This window comes from Gymnoscopelus microlampas (assembly GCF_963454915.1).
Source record: "Gymnoscopelus microlampas genome assembly, chromosome: 4".
Lineage (NCBI taxonomy): Eukaryota > Metazoa > Chordata > Actinopteri > Myctophiformes > Myctophidae > Gymnoscopelus > Gymnoscopelus microlampas.
Genome location: NC_139941.1, coordinates 40,640,998 through 40,662,566, shown reverse-complemented (window position 1 = coordinate 40,662,566; position 21,569 = coordinate 40,640,998). Strand labels below are relative to the sequence as shown.

General features: G+C 42.9%; 2 protein-coding genes across 2 annotated transcripts in view; both read left to right on the top strand.

Moving 5' to 3' along the window:
- Positions 1–1,995: 1,995 nt before the first annotated feature.
- On the top strand, positions 1,996–5,835 carry LOC311043537 (isoleucine--tRNA ligase, cytoplasmic-like; the record flags this gene model as incomplete). Its single annotated transcript, XM_084054830.1, has 1 exon — positions 1,996–5,835. The coding sequence occupies one exon, from the start codon at positions 1,996–1,998 to the stop codon at positions 5,797–5,799; it is 3,804 nt and encodes a 1,267-aa protein (XP_083910956.1). The 3' UTR covers positions 5,800–5,835.
- A 3,730-nt stretch (positions 5,836–9,565) lies between these two features.
- The window catches only part of LOC311043129 (transmembrane protein 132D), a gene marked incomplete at its 3' end in the record, with an annotated part of 33,105 nt that continues 21,101 nt past the window's right edge, over positions 9,566–21,569 (top strand). Inside the window, exons 1-2 of the mRNA XM_084054308.1 lie at positions 9,566–9,679; positions 15,851–16,733. Coding sequence (XP_083910434.1) covers positions 9,574–9,679; positions 15,851–16,733 — 989 coding nt within the window. The 5' untranslated portion in view covers positions 9,566–9,573. The remainder of the gene's footprint in view (positions 9,680–15,850; positions 16,734–21,569) is intronic.

The window sequence follows — 21,569 nt, the reverse complement described above, 5'->3', positions numbered from 1 at the left end:
CTGGACAACCGCATATCGCAAACAGAATGACTCGCCGGCGGGCACCGCACATGTTATGTCTGAGTCTTAGTGACATGCCTATATATGGGCCTATCAGGTTTGTTTATGGTTATGTATGAGTCATAGTGACATGCCTATATACAGTATGGGCATATCGGGTTTGATTATGGTTATGTCTGAGTCATAGGGACATCTATGTTTATAATTATGTTTGAGTCAGAGTCATGTTGCCGTAATGCCGTACTGACGCTCGGGTGGCGCAGTGGTAAAGTTCCTGCCCATCACCACGGAGGTTGTGGGTTCGAATCAAGGGTGCAGCTTCCTGTTCTGAAATTGAGTCCATATAGGAAGCGAGTTCAAGTGACCGTTCATATGAATGGCTTGTAGTTTCGCTGTTTTTCCCCTGCTGGTGTCAGAAAGAATCTCTCTCAATGCAAGTGGGTGGGTTTTTTATTAACTTTAGACTTGATTGTCTTCCTTAAAACACATTGTCATGAATACTATATGCTTCCAGTCGCTAGTTTAAAGTCTTCTTTCAATCATCATGATATGCGTTTTGGTAAATTATGGTCCCATTTATTTAAAAATTGACGATAAAGTAGGTTATGCTCTAGGAGGGCGGGATGATTTGATTGACAAGCTACACAACCAATAGCATTCATTCCGAACCCCCGCTCTTGATTGACAAGCTACCCAACCAATAGCATTCATTTAGCGATTGATTTCCGGTTGCTTTTTTGTTTATATTAAAGATGGCGGATTTGAAATCGTTGAGAAATAGGCTTCATTTACGGTCCGTAGAGCCAGGGGGTGTGACTTTGTCCATCTCTTTTATACAGTATATGGCTTGAATCCACCGTGGTGCATCCGGCTTCGTCGGGCGTCTATACGAACGCAATTAGCCCGCGTTCGGGGGAGGGAAGCCGGGCGGGAGGGGGGGGGGGGGTGATATTGGTCATTGCACGTTTCACGGCCCATACGGTGCGATGTTCGGTGTTTGTTCTGTGTTTTTTGTTTGTTATCAAAGTTGATTGGCTAGTAATAATGTGTGTGTAATAATTTTGCACTTACTATCTCTTTGTAGTCACTTTGCAGTCACTCGCGGTAATGTACGGACATGTACGACCTGAGTTGCAATTATATTTCCGTAATTTTCATGTCATGTACATCCTAAAGACAACATTATTAACCACCTTATAGTCTTATAATGACTTGATTTAAGGAGGGTATTAGCTGAGATTTTTAGCTTTTTGCTAAGCGTGCGTCATTAAAAAACGTCCAGGCGGAAACACTACTCCGCCAAATAGTTCGCCCCAATGTAGCAGCAGGTAGGTAACCAAAACCTTCAAACTGACACATACAGTAAGCAGTTATAAGGTGCACATCTTTGTCCAGATCACTCTGATGCCTTTGTATGGTAAATACAACCGTTGAAAACTAGGCTTTCATCAGTCTGCTCAAAATAATTGACCAGCAGTTGTCCTACAGTTACAATAGCCTACTCACTCGCAAATATTACAGCAGCTTACACTGAATGTCACATGAGAGCACAACAACTGCAAAAAAATAAAATAATAATAAAATCTCTCTATATATATATATATATATATATATATATATATATATATATATATATATATACACACACTCTTATAATAATAATATTACTAATACATATAATAATCCTAAAAACCAACATGAAAAATAAATTGTGATACGATTGTGGATCGTGATTCTGCCTCACAAAAATGTTGATGATAATCACATAATTTGGCCATATTGCCCACCCCTATGAATAGTTATACTTATATCAGCCCATACATGGGAATAAAAGCAGTGACATTGGCAGTGACACGTAGGTGTCGAACTCTAGGCCCGAACTTATAGTATATATACACGTCTGGCAAGGAATGGGGGCTAGCCTTGGTTGAGTGGCTTCCTGAGCGACCCCGAGAGACAGTAACTACTTACATAGAGAGAAGCATCGAAGAGATCATGGTGGAGCCAGTCCCTGAATCCATCAACTTTCCCTCTGAGGAAGAGAAGATCCTCCAGTTCTGGAAGGACAAGGACTGCTTCCAGGAATGCCTCAAACAGTCCAAAAACAGGCCCAAATACACGTTCTATGATGGTCCTCCCTTTGCCACTGGTCGTCCCCACTATGGGCACATCCTGGCTGGTACCATAAAGGACATTGTCACCCGCTTTGCCCACCAGAGTGGCTTTCATGTGGACCGACGCTTTGGCTGGGACTGTCACGGTTTGCCTGTGGAATATGAGATTGACAAAACCTGGAACATCAAAGGGCCTGACGATGTGGCCAAGATGGGCATTGCTGAATACAACAAGAAGTGCAGAGACATTGTCATGAGATACTCCAATGACTGGGAGATCTCAGTGAGAAGAATGGGCAGATGGATTGATTTTAAGAATGACTACAAGACTCTCTACCCCGAGTTCATGGAGACTGTCTGGTGGGTATTTAAGCAGCTTTATGACAAGGGTCTGGTGTACAGGGGCGTCAAGGTCATGCCTTATTCCACTGCCTGCAACACCCCCCTCTCAAACTTTGAATCCAACCAGAACTACAAGGATGTTCAGGACCCGTCAGTGATTGTCAACTTCCCACTGCTGGAGGACAAAGGTGTATCTCTGATTGCCTGGACAACCGCACCCTGGACGTTGCCTAGCAACCTGGCCCTCTGTGTCAACCCAGAGTTGCAGTATGTCAAGGTTACAGACAACAAAACAGGTCAAACCTACATTATGATGGAGGCCAGGCTTGGAGCTCTGTTTAAGTCTGAGAGCGAGTACACCATCCTGGACAAATTTCCAGGCAAGGCGTTGAAAGGAAAGAAATACAAGCCTCTCTTTCAGTACTTTTCCAAGTGTGGAGAGAAAGGTGCGTTCCACGTAGTGATGGATAACTACGTCAAAGAGGAGGAGGGCACTGGAGTGGTTCACCAGGCACCGTACTTTGGAGTTGATGATCACAGAATCTGCATGGAGTACGGCATCATCCAGAGAGACCAGGCTCCTGTCTGCCCCGTGGACGCCTCAGGCTGCTTCACTCCAGAGGTCACAGACTTTGTAGGACAGTATGTCAAGGATGCAGACAAGAACATCATCAAGTGGCTGAAGGAGAACGGCCGTCTGGTCAATACCAGCTCTTACAAGCATAGCTACCCATTCTGCTGGAGGTCTGACACCCCTTTGATCTACAAAGCCGTCCCGAGCTGGTTTGTCAGAGTGGAGCACATGGTGGAGAAACTACTGGAGAACAATGGAAAATGCTATTGGGTTCCAGATTTTGTTCGCGAGAAGCGATTTGGGAACTGGCTGAGGGACGCACGTGATTGGGCAGTTTCCAGGAACCGCTACTGGGGCACCCCCATCCCTCTTTGGGTCAGCGATGACTTTGAAGAGGTGGTGTGTATAGGATCCATAGGAGAACTGGAGGAGCTGACAGGAGTCAGAGTAACTGATCTACATCGGGAGAGCATTGACCACCTGACCATCTCATCACGGTGTGGTAAGGGCGAGCTGCGTAGGGTGACGGAGGTGTTTGACTGCTGGTTTGAAAGCGGCAGCATGCCCTACGCCCAGGCTCACTACCCTTTTGAAAACAGGAAGGAGTTCGAGGACACTTTCCCTGCTGACTTCATTGCTGAGGGCATTGACCAGACCAGAGGATGGTTCTATACCCTGTTGGTGCTGTCCACGGCTCTGTTTGGGAAGCCGCCATTCAAGAATGTCATCGTCAATGGACTGGTGCTGACGAGCGATGGACAGAAAATGAGCAAGCGCAAGGAAAACTACCCAGATCCAGGACTGATAATGAAGGAATATGGAGCAGATGCCCTCAGACTGTATCTGATAAACTCTCCAGTAGTCAGAGCAGAGAACCTATGTTTTAAGGAGGATGGCGTGCGTGACGTGCTGAAGGACGTGTTCCTGCCCTGGTACAACGCCTATCGCTTCCTGGTGCAGAATGTGCATCGGCTGAACAAGGAGGAGGACGACCAGTTCCTGTACAATGAGACAGACACAGCAAAGAGTGATAACATCATGGATAAATGGATCCAGTCCTTCACACAGTCTCTCATCCAGTTCTTCAAGGAGGAGATGGACGCATACCGTCTGTACACTGTGGTGCCGCGGCTCGTCAAGTTTGTGGACATGCTCACCAACTGGTACGTGAGGACCAACCGTCGCCGCCTCAAGGGAGAGAGTGGTGCTGGGGACTGCCTGTGGGCGCTCAAGACCCTCTTCAGCGTTCTCTTCTCCATGTGCAGGCTGATGGCTCCCTTCACTCCATTCATCACAGAGAGGATGTACCAGAACCTGGTTCACCTCATTGACCCAGCCTCTGTGGATGAGAAGGACAGCAGCAGCATACACTATCTCATGCTGCCCCAAGTCAGGGAGGATTTGATTAACAAGCGCATTGAGAGCGCAGTCTCCCAGATGCAGTCGGTGATCGAGCTGGGCAGAGTGATCCGAGACAGGAAAACACTACCTGTAAAGTACCCTCTGAAGGAAGTCGTTGTGATCCACCAGGACCACCAGGACCCTGAAGACATCCAGTCTCTGAAAAAATACATCCTGGAGGAGCTGAATGTGCGCCAGCTGACTCTATCGACTGACAAGGACAAGTATGGGATTCGTCTGAGGGCAGAGCCTGACCACATGGTGCTGGGCAAGAAGCTGAAGGGGGCCTTCAAAGCTGTCACTGCCTCCATCAAAGAGCTGACCAATGAACAGCTGGAGGCCTTCCAGAAGACAGGCTCCATCATGGTGGACGGTCATAAGCTTCAGAAGGATGACCTGAGGCTCATGTACACCTTTGACCAGAGCTCTGGCACAGCCGCGCAGTACGAGGCCCACTCGGATGCACAGGTGTTGGTGCTGTTGGATGTATCCTCAGATCAGTCCATGTTGGATGAAGGGGTGGCAAGAGAGGTCATCAACCGCATCCAGAAGCTACGAAAAAAGGGACACTTGGTGCCTTCAGATGAAATAACAGTGTACTACCGCTGCCTGCCAGCAGGGGAGTACCTGGACTCTGTGATCCAGGCTCACACAGAGTTCATCCGAGCCACCATTAAAGCTCCCCTGCTGCCTTACCCTCTCCCCTCCACCGTCAGCCTCATAGATGAGAAGACTCAGCTGAAGGGCTCAGATTTGGAGTTGACCATATTGAAGGGGTCTTCAGCTCCCAATATTAATCTGAATAGACCTGCTTGCTCCTATGTCAATCTCAGGGTAAAACTTGCGAACAAGGAACAAGAGGGGGTGGTTCTTTTGGAGAACCCATTTGGAGACAACAGACTGGGTATGAACAAGCTTCGGGAGGTGTGCAGCAGTGTATTTGGAACCAACAACACCCAGCTCTCTTTCTTCAACGGCAAGACTGAGTTGAAGAATGCATCAGACCTTCAGGCTCTCAGTGGTACAACTCTGTCAGTGACATCACCAGGCTCCTCCCCTAGCCCCGCCCCCACTACAGATGGCCTACTCTGTCCCTATATCAACCTGCTACTCTGCAACGCACAGCCAGCCGAGTGCCTGACTGGAAAGGTTGCCACCCTCCTTCTGGAGAACCCAGTGGGTCACAACGGGCTGAACCACGCAGGCCTGCTGGCAGAGACTGCCAAGGTGTTTGGGCTCCGGAACAGACGACTCAAACTCTACCTGAATCAGGACCTTACTCAGGAGCTACCAGACGATTCCTCCGTGAAGTGTCTGAACACCAAAACCATTTTCGTGAGAGCTCTCCCCACCACTGCTGAGGCATAAACCTACAGGCCGTCCTCCAGAGACAAAACACTTACTTTCCCTACGGTATACTGTGGCATTTCATTGTTCTTGGGAAACTAGAACCAGGAGACCTGGTACTGCCAGACCCCTAGTGGTTGGAATCTGAATGGTCGGACTTCGCATGACGTGTGTGCAGAGGAAAAGAGGGACAGACCGACAAAGCCTCATGTAGGCCGACCCCCTGGGTCTGGCAAAAAATGTATCCAGACACCTAGGTTACAGCTGATTGTCTCCGCCAGTATGGTGGAGAGTATGTTTTCGTCTCCGTCCGTCCGTGTGTGTGTGTCCGTCTCAGCCAAACTAACATTGGTCAAGCTTCACGTGACACGTGACAATATGTTGTCACCAATGCTTTCATTGGCTAGCGAGACGCATGATGAAATAAAAACCTATAAATAGCACCACGCACTTCATTTAAAATCATTTATATTTTTTGAAGTGAGCTTCCATCACTGTGATGACCACTGTTGTTTAGTTAGGTAGGTAGGTAGGTAGGTAGTTTTACCCTCCGTGTGTGTGTCCGTCTCAGCCAAGCTAACATTGGTCAAGTGACACGTGACAATATGTAATATAAATAGGTACGACAGGATTAATCAGGAACAGTACTGGCGGAGACCTGTGCTCCGAGGAGCACATTTTCTAGTTATTTACTGTTTTCAAGTTGCAAGTACTGTAGAAGCAGATTGTGTTGTCGGTCAGGCCACATAATTTGCTAAGTTATTTCATAGAGACGAAAGTTTGTTATCTCTTTTGTTTTAATTTGTTCAATCAAAACAACATTAAACTGTCCAAATAGAAGAGAAAAAAAGAAAAAAAGGAATGGGGGCGTGGCTGTGGAAAGGGGGCACGGCTGTAAAAAAGGCTAGAATGGCCTGCGGCAGAAAGAGTGGACGTCAGGTTAATGACAGGTGCTATATTTGTTGCCAGACCCAAGGGGTCGGCCTACAGGAGGCTTTGTCGGTCTGTCCCTCTTTTGTCCCTCTTTTCCTCCAGTCTGTCCCTCGTTTCCTCTGCACACACGTCATGCGAAGTCCGGCCTTTCAGATTTCAACCATTAGGGGTCTGGCAGTACCAGGTCTCCTGGTTCCCTTGTTTTTAATGCCACTAGATGGATGCAGCGGGCCTTGTGGTCTTGTTGCAGAAACGGAAGGAACGCTATAAACATGATAAAACAACCTATAGACCTAAAAACAGGTTGAATAAAGGTTAAAAAAAAAAAAAAAAAGTTTTGACGTAACCGGGAATAACACAATTCATGTAATGTGTTTGCTGCGGTCATTCGCTAGTCAGTTTGGACACTGGTTATATGGACACCCAACACACTGCAATGCAACCAATGTAAAGCACTTTGGACAAAAGCGCTATATAAATGCACAATTTACCATTTATTTACCATTTACAAGTGGACATTGTTTAGTTTGGATAGGATTGGATGCTGGACTGGTTCCAGATCAGCAGTTCCCCACCCAGAAAAGCACCAGAACAGCAGAGATCTGGACCCGGAATTTCTACTCCACGAAACCTGGCTTTGTGGATCCACGACAGCCAAGGATTACCCGATAAACAAGCGTTTCTATTCTCGGATGTCATGGTGTGTTCCTAACTTGCTGAATACAGTGTATTGGGGATGGGATGTTATTGTTTACAACAACTATACAATGGCAGGCTAGCTGCAGCAAGCTAACTGGCCAAGACAGACACATCTAATGCATCAAAGTACATAAATCAATCCCTAATCAGTGACCACAAGCACAACACGATTTAATATTTCACATGATTTTAAATATATTAACACATTGAGTGCCAAGGACGTAGATCTACGCTGTTTCAAATCCAACCGTTGAGTGCCATAAATGTAGATCTACGCCCTTAAAAAACAAATCCAGAAGAGGGCGCTCTAGCGCAACTTGGGAATGATCCCTCGACTCTGCTAGAAGGAATCGACGGATGTGACGTCATCCCAAAAAACGTCCCTTCCGTCCATTCCTGTATTAAGACTTGTTGAAAAACACTTTTTTTTGGGGTGAAAACGAGCCATTTTCAACGGGCAATAGCTTTGCTGCAAAGAAACTGCTCTGCTCATTCAATATAAAAACATCATACCACAACTCATCTATATGAACTCCTCTTTCTTTTTACTTGCTAGCATTTTTTGCTTTAACGCATTTTACTCTTTTGTATTTCCTGTCAACTCATCTGTACAAGAGTGTTTTGCTCACTGCCCAATTCTGGGCCCTCTGTCACATTTATATAGGCCTACATTCACAAATACATTATGACTAACAATGATGGCCACATCAATCAACTATGTGGCAGAAAACACACGCATCACACATCCCACTATCCACTATATGCCATAATATGGCCTGACCTCGAAAAAAAAACGCCTCCCACAGACATACAGTACAGGCACTTTTACCGTCCTACTTGACATCTATGTCATACGTTCTTGTTTTTATAAAAAGAAAATCATTCATTGCTTACTGCACCTCTAACACCTTACAACCATTAGAGGGCACTAAAAATCCGCCTGATGCTAATTGGCCACTAATGGCTAATTCAAACTATTAGAAACCAAATATCACCTCTATGAATCAGTTAACACTCACAATGCCGAAATTTAAAAAACAAAGAAAATTAAATGAAAAAAAGAAAATCCCCCAAATCAGACTTGAGATCCCAGGTGAAAAAAGGCACAATCAGTACTTTTGCTATGGACTTGATTTCTTTCACCTGCAAATGTGTAGCCTATTGCATTACACCAGTGAAATAATTGATATTAGGCTATCGGCATTCATTTCTGCCCGTTAGTTTCCGGTAAGTGGCCATATTATGCTAATAGTTAAGACATTATTTAGTTTGGTTGAAGTCTAATCACAGGCTAGGCGCATGCATGGCTATGATAGATAATAAGTAATTAATTTAACAATGTCAGAAATTAACGATTCATTTATATGAACCCTGGAGACTTGACATTCAGTAATTGGGTATTATAAAAATAAGAACATTATATGGAGTGTAAAACAGAAAATCAAAAAATTGCCACTGACAAGGACAGGTCTTTGCCACGAACACATTTGTCCGTGTGTGTGGACCACACATATGATGACCCCACTCTGATGATCATTACCTTATTACAGCCTCGCGTTACGTTCGTGCGACGTGCACTTAAATCCTCCCAGCGCATTGGACTGTCTTCCACGCTTTATCACCGGATGACTGTGACAGCTGATGGGTTTAGTGCCACAGAGGATTTCACACACAGGACAGTCAGTGATCTGTTAACAGCCGTTTAATATATAGTGACTCACCCAACGGCGGCTGGCAGGCTGTGGAATATGTATGGACGCTGCTGCGTGGGGAAATAGGACTGAATCGTGACTTTGTAAAAAAAACAAAAAAAAAACACGAAAAAACATTTTAATGATGAATAGATTTAGATATATGTTTTTTTATTGGTTTTAATTTAATTTATTTTTATCTATCGTTACGCTTGTAAGGTTTTTACGCCCGTTGACTGAACACCGTCTTTATTCCGAGAGACACATCATTGCTCTTTACGCACAACTTTTACGCATTGGGGGGACTCGAACCTCATCCTGTCATGTAATGTTACCTTACAGCACGGACTGCACTGCATGCTGTTCCCACAGGTGTCATTTAGTTCACAAGTATATGTGAACAGAAATGTAGGCTAGGTATATGACCTGCTCCACAGCTGCTGAAACTAAAAGGAAAACTCGGATGACTTTTATGGAATATTGGACCATTCCGCGTGCCAAAATGAGCTTCTACTGTCATCATAGCTCGAGGATCGTACATGTGCTCCTAGCGACAATCGTGACAGTTCTCACACAAGGTAGGTGTCCGTCCATAGAATTCATCAATGACATGTCGTTTGGATTGAGAATGGCAGGCAAATTGCCTACTGTGAACGCAGTACTCCAGTATCCTAACTGTAACGGTTAAACGATCATGCAAGGTGTGCAGTGGTGAAAAAGTACTGACATTTTTTATTTAAGTAAAAGTATCAATATTGCAATGTAGAAATGCCCAGTTTCAAGTAAAAGTCCGGAATTCAAATTTTACTTGAGTAAAAGTATATTGAAAATAGCTAATCTACAAGCTTATAATGTATGCATAGCTAGCTACACATTGTGAGCTTGTAGATCGGCTATTTTCAAATAGCAGAAATGTAGCTGAAGTGGTTAATGTATGTTTTGTTAATCAAAAGTAGCCTAACTAGTGGAGTAAAAAGTACAATATTTGCCTCTGAGATGTATTGGATTAAAAGTAAAAGTATTGGCAATTGGAAATACTCCAGCAAAGTAAAAAATAAATACCTCGAAATTGTACTTAAGTACAGTACTTGAGTAAATGTACTTATAGTTACTTTACACCAATTGTAATGATTGAATTTGATGAAAATAGTTCTACTACTGTAGAATTTACCTCCTGTTGTAGAGTTGACCTTTTTGAGTGGGGTTAACTTGGGTGGCTGTTGACCTCTCCAGGCACATAAAAACACCACCAGCCAGTTTCTTTGAAGAGTTGAAGTGTAATCTCTACTAGCCTACAATAGTTTGTAGGAAGAAGGGACTTCATTGGAACACAGGGTCTAATCTCATTAGTGATGAAGCTAATGACACAGACATTCTATGAGGTTCATTTGCTGTTGAGTTGTTGATTGAACCTAAGGTACAAAATGAGGCGGGGGGAAAGTAGGCCTACAATATTTTGAACCTTCCCTTAATACTTTGTATTTACACAATGTGAGATCCAATATTCCCCCCAATGGAAGTCTATTGGTTTAAGATTGGGGTACAGTAGCATTTTCAGATGTGAAAAAAACAGTAAACAACTGTAAGTGCACGTGAGGGAAGACATAGCATTTACTGTAGCCTAAAGCTTATAACTGACCCTAAGATAGCTATTTCCAGGGATTACAGACTGGCTGATTTATACGGATAAAACGGGATGATCAAAAGAGAGAAATCATAATAAGACTGCTTTTTAAAAGCAGCTTTAAGAATCTCACTGGACACAGCAACTTCTGCATAGGCCTCCCTCCTCTTTTCCTCTCTATCTGCCCTTCTTTTCCTTTCTATCTCAATTCCCTTCCCTTTTCCTCTATCTTAAACCTGTCTCCCTATACATACCACCATTGTTGCATCCTGTTTGACATGTTTGTATGTACCTAGTGTGTATATATCATATGATAAGAGTATAATGCTATTCAAGAGAATTCCAGTGATATTGTTTAACGAGATTTGTTTAGGAAGTGCTTCGTTCATCATGTTTAGCCCTGTCATTTACACTGGAACGAACTTATGCCCAGTTCTGCAGTTGTATGCGACCAAGTCTTACACAATTTAATGGCAAACATGGACCAAACAAACCTTGACACAAAAAATACAAAATTAGCATTGTTGTTACAAAGCATCTAGAGACATTTTGAACCACAAACATGTGTTTTGCTATAGTGTAATGCCTAATTTATGCTTTGCTGAACAATGCGAAAGTTGATCGATTTAATATTGTTTTCCACCATTGTGCAACAAAGTATACATTAGGCGTAACAGGCAGACATCCACGGCAGGCCTCCTTGATGCCATTTGAAGTCAGATCTTTTCTGCAAGCTATTTTGCACATATGGTAAAAGTCATTACTGCGCATTAGAATGCATGGGGGTTGCTCAGGCTTTGTACTTAGTAATTGAATAATACAAAGATTAATTGCATACGTGATAATAGGCAAAGAATGCTATATGGAATGAAAAGGAAGTCGCTCTGCATGTGACAAACCAAGTGGTACAGTATAGAAGCTTTTAATGGACTGTAAATCAGAATGTACTCTTTAGCTTGTGAGACCCACACAGTGATTTGTTTATTGGAAGCGTTTCATTAGGCACAGTGGTAGTGAAATTACTTGGCACTCAAACTGTTATAAAAGGACAGCCTTGGTTGTAAGCTGTTGTTTTGCACCAACAACCAGTGATGCCATTGTAATCAGAAAGCGTAGACCTCGATTAACATTACAGTCTGCATGACTGACATCTCCAAAGCATTCTACCATTTGTAGATTCAATTTTTTGTGCAAAGGAACATCTCTGTTTAAATGCTTTAAATGAGCTTAGTGATTACAGTAAGTTTGTTATTCTGAATCACAATTACATAAGTGTAGTGTAGTGTGTAGTTTGTAAAAGTATTTTACTTTGTTAAACAAAATAAACCACTGACATTATTTACACATCCAATAAGCTTGGATTTTGTGCTATAAAATATCTTTTGACAACCAGCTGTTAATCTCTTCCAATGAATTTGAAATTATATCTGGTTTTGGATTAAAACTCTGAACCACCATAACACAGAGACAATTTTAATCTGGAAGGGATAAACATTTCAATCCATTTGACAGATTTGATTAACCTGACATATCACTGTAAGCCTGGCATATGGCTTCAAAGGGGAAACTGCCTCTTGTTTTCCACCCTATGAATGCATTTAGCTGACATACTCTTTCAAGGAAAATATGAATAGAAAAGCGATAATGAAAGTATTATTATACAGTATTATTGTACAGTGGAAGCTTCCAATGTGGACACAGTGCATGTCCACGGCCAGAGTGTGTTGGAAGGGTCTGCATGGCGGTCTCATTCACCGCTCCAATTATTTTTCCAACCAGTCTTGAGGCAGACAGTAGGCTCGGCTGACAGGGAGACGCAGCAGGAAGGAAGGATGTTGGCAGGATTCAATTCCAGGCCAACAAGAGTATGTGTGTTTTTCCAGAGGTGAGCATCTTTACCAGCACACCGTTGACAGGCACATGTTGATGCCGCCTTCTGGGTTGGCGGCCAAAAAGGAAGAGAAGTTCAGAGTCCCTCCGAGATGAGTGATTTGGAAAGGCTGCCTGGAACAGATGGGGGAGTGGATTTGCTCTCTTGTTTATCAGCTGAGGGCAGGGCTGCCATGTTGAGAGGGCCGTTTAAGTTCTCCTTAAATTGCTTGCTTGTCAAAATAAATGAAACGGTGCCGCTGGGGGAAGAATGCCTCTCTTTACGTTGCTAACTTCTTGTCAGACAGCAGAAATGGAGTGTGCAAAAGGATGCTGTTCACTAGGCCTATACTGTACCTTCAAGCATGTTTTCACAAGCAATGATGTAGATGCCCTCCTGAGGATTTTGAAGATGTCTGGTCTTCGGGAAAAAAAGGAAGCAGAGTGGGGATGACCCGTTAAAAGTCACACTGTAAAAAGTGACAAGTGTGTTGCTGGAGACTGGGAGACAAGTAAAATAAATAAATAAATTCAAAGCAGATCTGCTGCCAGGGCTGGTATTAACCAGCACATCTGTCACACTGGCCTGTGTTGAACACAGACATGACACACAGACATGTGTTAGCATGGCTCCTATTGGTGCCGTGGCGTGTTGACATCTTGACTGTGTGACATATAATGCTGTTTATTGTTTGAGCTGTCCAATTCCTAGGCTCTTCCCCAGGGGAAGTTCTGAAGATAAAATCAGGGAGCAGAGACATATCAAACATCCACCATGGGGGACACGGCTGATGTACACTCCATAACAAACGCTCCAAGCCCTGCTCATTGGGGGGGGGGGGGGGAGTCATCAGTGACAGATGTTTCCCCGGCATCTTTTTTCACTATTTGACATTTAGATTTTAAACAAATTTGTCGCATTGCGACGGTAGATTGCAAAACTATATACCGTACCAGTCCATCCATACCTGTGCGCACCCAAACTATGATATGCAGACTTTGAGACCACAACTGCGAAAACAACTTTGCACCGTTGAGCCCACTCTCTGCTAGCATTGTCTCTACCGTTGTGTGTGGAGACTGTAGCCCCGAAGGCAGGACAACCAACCGTCCAGCCAGGCCCATATATAGGCATGAATGAAGAATGAAGTGAGGTTGAACTTGGAGAGACAGACTGACTTGTGGGTGTATGTATGAATTAACTTGTTATTAGCGAATGAATGGGGGGGAGGGGGGTCCGGGGAGAGTGAGCTAGCAATGTACACCTCCTGCCTTCCGTGCCTACCTGAACTGGATATCTCTGTATCTGTCAGTCCTTGTCTCCTTTATGCCCATATATGGAGATCCCTGATGTCATCAGTATATGCCCATATATGGGCACGCTGATATGCTCATACTGTAAATGGAGATCTCTGTATATATCGGTCGGTCCTTGTCCGTTTTATGCCCATATATGGAGATCTCTTTATCTGTCAGTCCTTCTCCCTCTTATATGGAGATCTCTCATGTCATCAGTATGTGCCCATACAGTATATGGAACAGAGTGATTTTTTGCGCCTGATACCATGACAACACTTTGAGGTTAGACAAAACACTCCATATTTGGGCGTAGCTGCTTTTCGAACTCCTTATATGGTTATGGCTGAGTCATGGTGACATGAGCGTGACATCAGAGGTCCACCCTTTAAGCCATTTTTTGGACCGTGTTTTTCCCGGCTTGGCGGCTTCAAACATTTCGAGATAATCTGCCGTAATGGTAGCCTGGGACCAGACGAATCTGCGAGTGCAAAAAAACATTGCACTCTGCGATTTGGGTCTAGCACCGCTCCATAGAGAATCCATTTCCTGCTCCAGAAGACGTGAGTAACCAATCAGGGCCCAATATTGAAATATGGGAGACTGTGATTGGTAGTTGGTTGTAGGTCTAACCAATTGCGTACAGAGCCATTGTTTTGATCCCGCCCCCTTGGAAAAAACATATCCTCATAGAGGCACCAGACTCATATCCACGCAGTGATATAGTCTGGCTACGCGAGGCTACCGTAATGGGGCAATGCTTCGCCTGTGTTTCAACATGTAGGGTAATTAGCCAGCAGGTAAACAAAACATGCTCAGGTCAGCTGCTGTAATCTGTACAATCTATCAAAATGAATGCTTAATGAGTATGCATGATGACCCACCAACCCCCCATCTTCTCATTTCCAATGAGAATGCTGTTGGTTGGATTTTACACACTTCAACCTCAGATACAACACCTAAAGGTCACTCCACTGTGCATTATTATTCCATGACTTCATTTGGTACAATCCATTGTGTTTATCCTGTAATTCCCTTTAGGCTTACAATCTATATTATTGTCATCGTATTATTTACATGCAGTGCGCTCCATTGTTCCGTTATTCATCCCAGAGATAGTGGGTCTGATAGGGATTCCTAACTACCTGACAGGAATTAAATCCATTTAATCCGGACCCTTTGCCCCCATTATATCGCTATCTTTCCTGCATGCCCATAGTAGAAGGTTTCAGTGAATAAACATATAAAAAACCTCGATGTTCTATGACCTCTTTAAATTCTAATGCTTAATACATGGGTTTAGATTGTATTGCAGAGGATTTATCTCATGCTTTCTCCCTCATGCTACTACAGCCCTAGTAGATGATGCTTTAGAAACCATGACAGTCCCAGGTTTCTTTTGCTATACGTTGCAATATTACGTTGGAATTTTAAGTTAAGTCAGTGGCCTTGTAGCATAATCATCCCTATTCAGCTGTTCCTTTGGCCTGACTTTACCTTTCATTTATTTTTGATTCAGCAATAATGAAGTCCCAAAAAGTTGGTTGTGTTATATATATTTATTTTGTTGTACAGCTGAATTCCTCTAATTTAATTGTAGTTTCAGAAGTATTTGGGTTACTGAACACAATACTCACAAATGAAAATGCATTTTTTTGTTAGCACCACCCTAAACACCTCCAATTAATCCAGTAAAGGCCTTTGTCAATGTTCCTCTTTTCAGTGAAAGTAGAGCATTACTTACCACCATAGCAATACTCCTCAAGTGTGTGTGTGTGTGTGTGTGTGTGTGTGTGTGTGTGTGTGTGTGTGTGTGTGTGTGTGTGTGTGTGTGTGTGTGTGTGTGTGTGTGTGTGTGTGTGTGTGTGTGTGTGTGTGTGTGTGTGTGCGCGTGCGTGCGCACCTGTATACCTGTACTGTATATCTGTATGTGATAGTAATGTATATCTTTCCTCTACAGACCTGGACAGTCGGGAGTTGACAGACAATCCCAAGAGCCCAGTGCCTTTCCCTGTCTACCTGCCAGTCAGTTACGAGGTTCGTGATGCTGACTACTTCTTCCTGAAAGAGGCTGGGCAGGACTTCATGAGGAACTTCAGCATGCAGAGTCACACACAGCCCTTTGTCATCTTACGAGCCAGCCAACAGCCTCTTGTCAATGTCAGCTATGGATCTCAGTCCACAGAGCAGGCCGTGCCCCTAGACTTAGTTCAGTCTGTGAGGCTCTTCAATGCCCCGGGGGTCTTTACCTACAACTGGAAAATCCAGTCCTTTTTGCTGACTCCGAAGGTGTTCTCCTCTAAGCCTAAAGTGCGGGTTCTGTTCTATGTGGCAGGGAGGGACTGGGGCAGCAGAGATGGGCCTACAGATGCGCTGCCGTGTGTGACTGTGTACGCCTTCTGGCAAACCCAGGAGGTGAGGGGCTCATGTGCCGTGGGGGGTGAGAGGGGCACATGCATGGCTGAGCTGGCACCTGATTTGAGCTGGTTTGCTCCAGGGTCTGAGAGCACCAGCCGGGAGAGGCTGGGTCCGACCTCTGGGAACCCCGTAGAAGTATACTACCAGGCCCGGCCCAGGGTCAATGGGGAGTGTAGTGTGATGGACGGAGGAGGGCAGTGGGGCAGCTCAGAACAACGGGCTGAGTACATCCCAGTCACCCCCATGCAGAGGATTGGCAGTGTGCTCCTCCTGCAGGTGCCCAAAGGAATGGCAACCCTTTCCAGACTCAAGCTGGGGAATGCAATTGTTATACGGACCTCCTCAAAGCCCCTGAAGAAGACTGATATTGCTACGTTCTACATACTCATGGCCAGCTCTGCTCGGCTTGTCAACTTCACTCTTAGGTAAGCCATTGTTCTTTGCTTGTCTGGTATAGGAGCTTGCATTGCTACAGAAATAGATAATGATGTAACTGTGCAAATTAGATATTAGCATATTCTACATTCATATACAGATATAGATGGTACACTTTCCATTGTCATTCACTGTTTAGATATTTATGTAATTTCAAATCTCACCGCAGAGTGGCCTGTCATTTCAATGGATCTTTAATTAATTGGCCAATCAGAATTCAATGAGCAATTCTTCTCAAAGGATTAGTAGTTAGTCCCCTTCCCTAATATGCTTCTACTTGCATAAATCCTTTCCTGGTAGAAAAGAAAAGAGAATACTGGGGGAAATGGGATTTTGAATGGATTATTGCATATCCCAGAAATTATGACAGAGGTTACCCATCTTTCTGAGAATATTGTAGATGTCTTATTAAATGGGGAAAAACACATGAGCTTGGTAGAATGACATTCAGAGCTTTTCAAACATTTTAGTCATCGGCCTGAATCAGATGAGTGTCTTGTTAGTCATTATCCTGTGAGAGGAACATTAATGGGTGTGCTTTTCCTCCTGGTTTGTATTGATGCCGTGCTATTGTATGTATGAAACAGATATTATAGAAAAACCTCTACTTAATTCAAGGCAGGATTCCCATCTTACTGTGTTCCAGTGTGATTGGGTTCATCTGTAGTACTGTTGTAGAGCAGTAGCAGAACAGTGCAGTATCTCTCCAGAGGTCTCCGTGACATGTACTGTAGGATAATAGAGGCTAACGTTATTATACTGAGCAGTATGTTTGTCTCATAGTGAGAGTGAACTATTTATGGCTGAGTGGTGGAAGGAGATGGACAGGATATAGGAGGAAGTTTAAAAAGGAGAACATTAAGATAGAAATGAAAGAGCTGGAAAAGTCAAGACAATTAAATAGATTATGTTGTCCGTTCGCTGCGTGCTGAGAAAGATCTGGCTATTGAATTTAAGACAATCACCAAAACGGAGCTAAACTATCCTCTCCATCAATTTTATGCCAGTTTAAGCATGCTTTCCACTACATCTGTGTGTTGCTGCGTCAGTGTGTGTTGCCTGGCAACGATTCTGCTTAATGTCAGTCACACTGAAGAACTACATTGCTTAGCAGAAGAAAGATTATTTGTTATCGATAAAGTGTTGCATTTTTTGTTGCTGTGTGTTTATTTTATGAAACCCTGCCAGGTACTGTAGTACTGTATATGTAGTAGCCATTTTATGAAGGCAATTAATCCACGTGAGGCCATGGTTTACAGTAATTTTAGAACAGCTAAGGGGGTTTAACAACGCCCCTTAGCTGTTCTAAAATCACAGTAAACCACAGCCTCATGTGGCTTATTGCTTTATTATAGGACACTCATTCTAGTTCGTGAATGATGGTCTATCAGCAGCTCTCAAATACATTCTCTTCATGTTAGTCCAGTGGTTCTCAAACGTTTAAATTTCAAGTACTCACGGTTACAGACCATTTTGGAAACCCCTCAAGGAACCCTGAGGGTCCCTGGACCCCACTTGAGAAGTTGAACCATGTATTAGTCAATTGTACATTTTGATTTGAGTATACGGTAGGCCTATTTGATTCCTTTAACTATGTCAGGAACATTTGAAAAAAGGAATGTAACTTTTTTTCAAATTGTGAAACGTTGTTGCATACTTAGGCTACTTTGGATCATACAGTATAATGCGAGAGTAAACTAAGGGCCTAGGAAGATTTTTTTGTAATTTAAATTTACATTGAGGGCAGCAATAATAACTTGAGTAAAATATAGCATTTTACATTTATATGTTTTAGTAGAAAAACAGGTGTGCTTCCTCTGGATGCCTTTTTAGTTTAGGCAGTGGGTGCTCAGCTATACATAATCAAATACCACCGAAGTGGAAAAAGCGGCACTCCAAAATAAAGTATGCAAGACCTGCCTTCCTCAGAGCAGATTAAAAAGTAATTTGTTTTAGTGTTTGAGTGGAATGTATAACTGTATAGACCGATACCTGTTGGGAATGATGCCTGTCTGGAACGCATGCCCCTCTACTGACCAAGAGTGTGCAATACCCATATGCAATACCCATTGTACCCATTGTCAGAGTACCCATTGTCAGAGTACTTATAGCAGGAGCCATTATCATATTTCATGGAGGCCAGATGTGAGTACTATGACATCATATTGATGACATCAGGGATCTCCATATACGGACATAAAAAAGACACAGACAGGCAGACAGACAGATACAGAGATTATTGGATTTTTGGTTTCGACCGACATTCCCAATCGTCAATCTGTGATTCGGCAATTTTGAACCCGATCGGTGGGACGGTTCTCGAGATGTGTGACACACACACACACACACACACACACACACACACACACACACACACACACACACACACACACACACACACACACACACACACACACACACACAGATTGAGGCATTTTAGATGGATTCAACTTTAAAGGTATGCAAAAATGAACTTGAAAGAAAACAATGAAAGACTGAAAGAGTGCAAAACAGATAGAACTCTTTTATATTTACTGTTAAAACTAAAAGGACTTCAGGAGCCAATCAGATTAGAAGTTGGTAGGTTATTGGCGGTTGAAGCAAAATGTAATAATTATTAACACGTACGGTGGAGTGACTGTAATTTCTTTATTAGTTATTTCATTATTTTATTTTCTGTAATGTAATGTTGCATAAAATCCATGCATGAAATCTATGAAATTCATGCATGAAAGAATTAATTGAAACGGTCTCCTCATGCATTAGAAGGACAATCAGTCACCATATAACCAGGGACGTGTGTTTTCAATGAGTGTAGCAGCGTGATTAACATGGAGCTTGAAGTAGAATGGGCTTATAATGTATAGGAAGGGGGGGTGTGACTGTGTCTGATCAACTTTATGTGAAATAACAAAATATTGAATCAAGCAACTTAGAAAAAAAAGCCTGAATAGACATGAAAATTACCCCAGACGTGTTGTAAAGTGAAATACCCCTTCAATGGCTAATATGTGTACCTTAAAATAAAAACAAAGCACTTTCAATGTGTATATTAACCTACTCTTAGGACAGGTGTTGAATACTAAACATCATGTTAAAGGACAACTTGTGACTGCTTGCAATATGCTACTGTAGCTGCATCTGTCTCTGCAAAAAAAAAGAAAAAAAAGAATGCTTGCATAAAAAATAAACAACTCATTTATTGTTGCTACAGTATGTCACATGCAGGTATAGTTTTCCAGTCATTGGCAGGCCCTAGCTCAGCTGTCTGTGTGCTTCATCACTGTCTGATTGTCCCATTAAGCCAGGGGTAGGCAACCTGCTGCTCTAGAGCCGCGTGTGGCTTATTAGGCCCTCTCCCGTGGATCCCAGTTGCTTGGGCAAAGAAGTATTAAAGGAATAAGAGGTTTTCTTTGGGGTTTTTTACATTTTAATTATAATTTATTATTGTAGTAGGCATAAAGTTATTCTCACATTCCCCTATTGTAAAGAAAAAAGTATCGCCTAGTACACCAGCTAAAAATAAGAAACTAATTATTGAAGGAAAATAATTGATCTCCTTTGAGAAATTAGCAAACAATTAAAAAGTAATATTGAAAGACCAGAAAAAGCACAAATGAATAAATAAAGCAAACATATTTTGTGGATCCAGATAGATTTTTTTTAAATTCTTTGGGTCACAAATGTCTCTTTTGATAATAAAGGTTGCCTACCCCTGCATTAGGCTATGCTTAATACTATCTCATCAGCACCATGAACATGTTATTGGGGCCTATAGCTGGAGTCAAGGGACACTCAAATGCGAAGAAGATCGAGAAACCAATGTCAAGTCACACATGTTGGTTTCTCCAACATGTGTGACCTGTCTGTGTGTCCATGGTTAGTCTTGCAAACCACTACACTGATCAGCATCAAATTTCCTGTGCACACTGCCAGTAGGCTACAGTACTCAATTCCCGATTATTTCTTACTTACTTACTTATATTTGTATTTATTTATTCATTCATTCAATCATTCATTTATTTACTTATTTACTTATGTATTTATTGTGAATTCATAATCTTAGATCCACCGTCCCTCCAGGTTATGGGATGAATATCCTGTACTAGGAGGCTAGTCTGAAGCTAAGAGACACAGATGTCATCAATATGGGTAGGAGTAGGAGAGCTATCCACTGAGTGCTTCTTGCTTAAGGTTACTGCAATACTATTTACCTGAAGGGCAATTAGCTTGCCTAAATACATTAGCCTTTGTACTATTACACTACAGTTTCCCCAGAGCTATACAATCTTTGCTTTTTAATTTATACTGTAGCAACCCTTAAAAGCCTACAATATTTCACTAGAATTCTTGGTAAATCTGTTTCATTGAAATGTAATTTGTTAAAGAAACAAAAACCTGTACAGAGCTTCTTGATCACCAGGATAGTGTAAAAGCTCTTGTCGGGGAACCTCATAATTGACAAATAGGACATTTACATCCACTTACTACGCTTTGGATGTGTCCATCTGGCAGTAACATTGGCCCGAAAGTCTCCTCGACTCTCTAAAGTGCTCTTTAAGTATGACAAACACGCTGTTGATGGCAGGCCATCAGGCTGGCTACACCATGGACATTTGCTTGCATAATTAATCTGTTTCTGATTGCATTGGGGTTCACTAGTGGCACCATGGCCCTGCTGAGATACATCCACAAAGCCAAATATGGGGCCACTAATTTCATCAGTGGAGCAATTACTAACTCCATATTGCACCTTTTATGGCCGCCTTGATGTTCAAGTGCATCTGGCCTATATCCGGCATAGCTTAACACAGAATATAAATCCC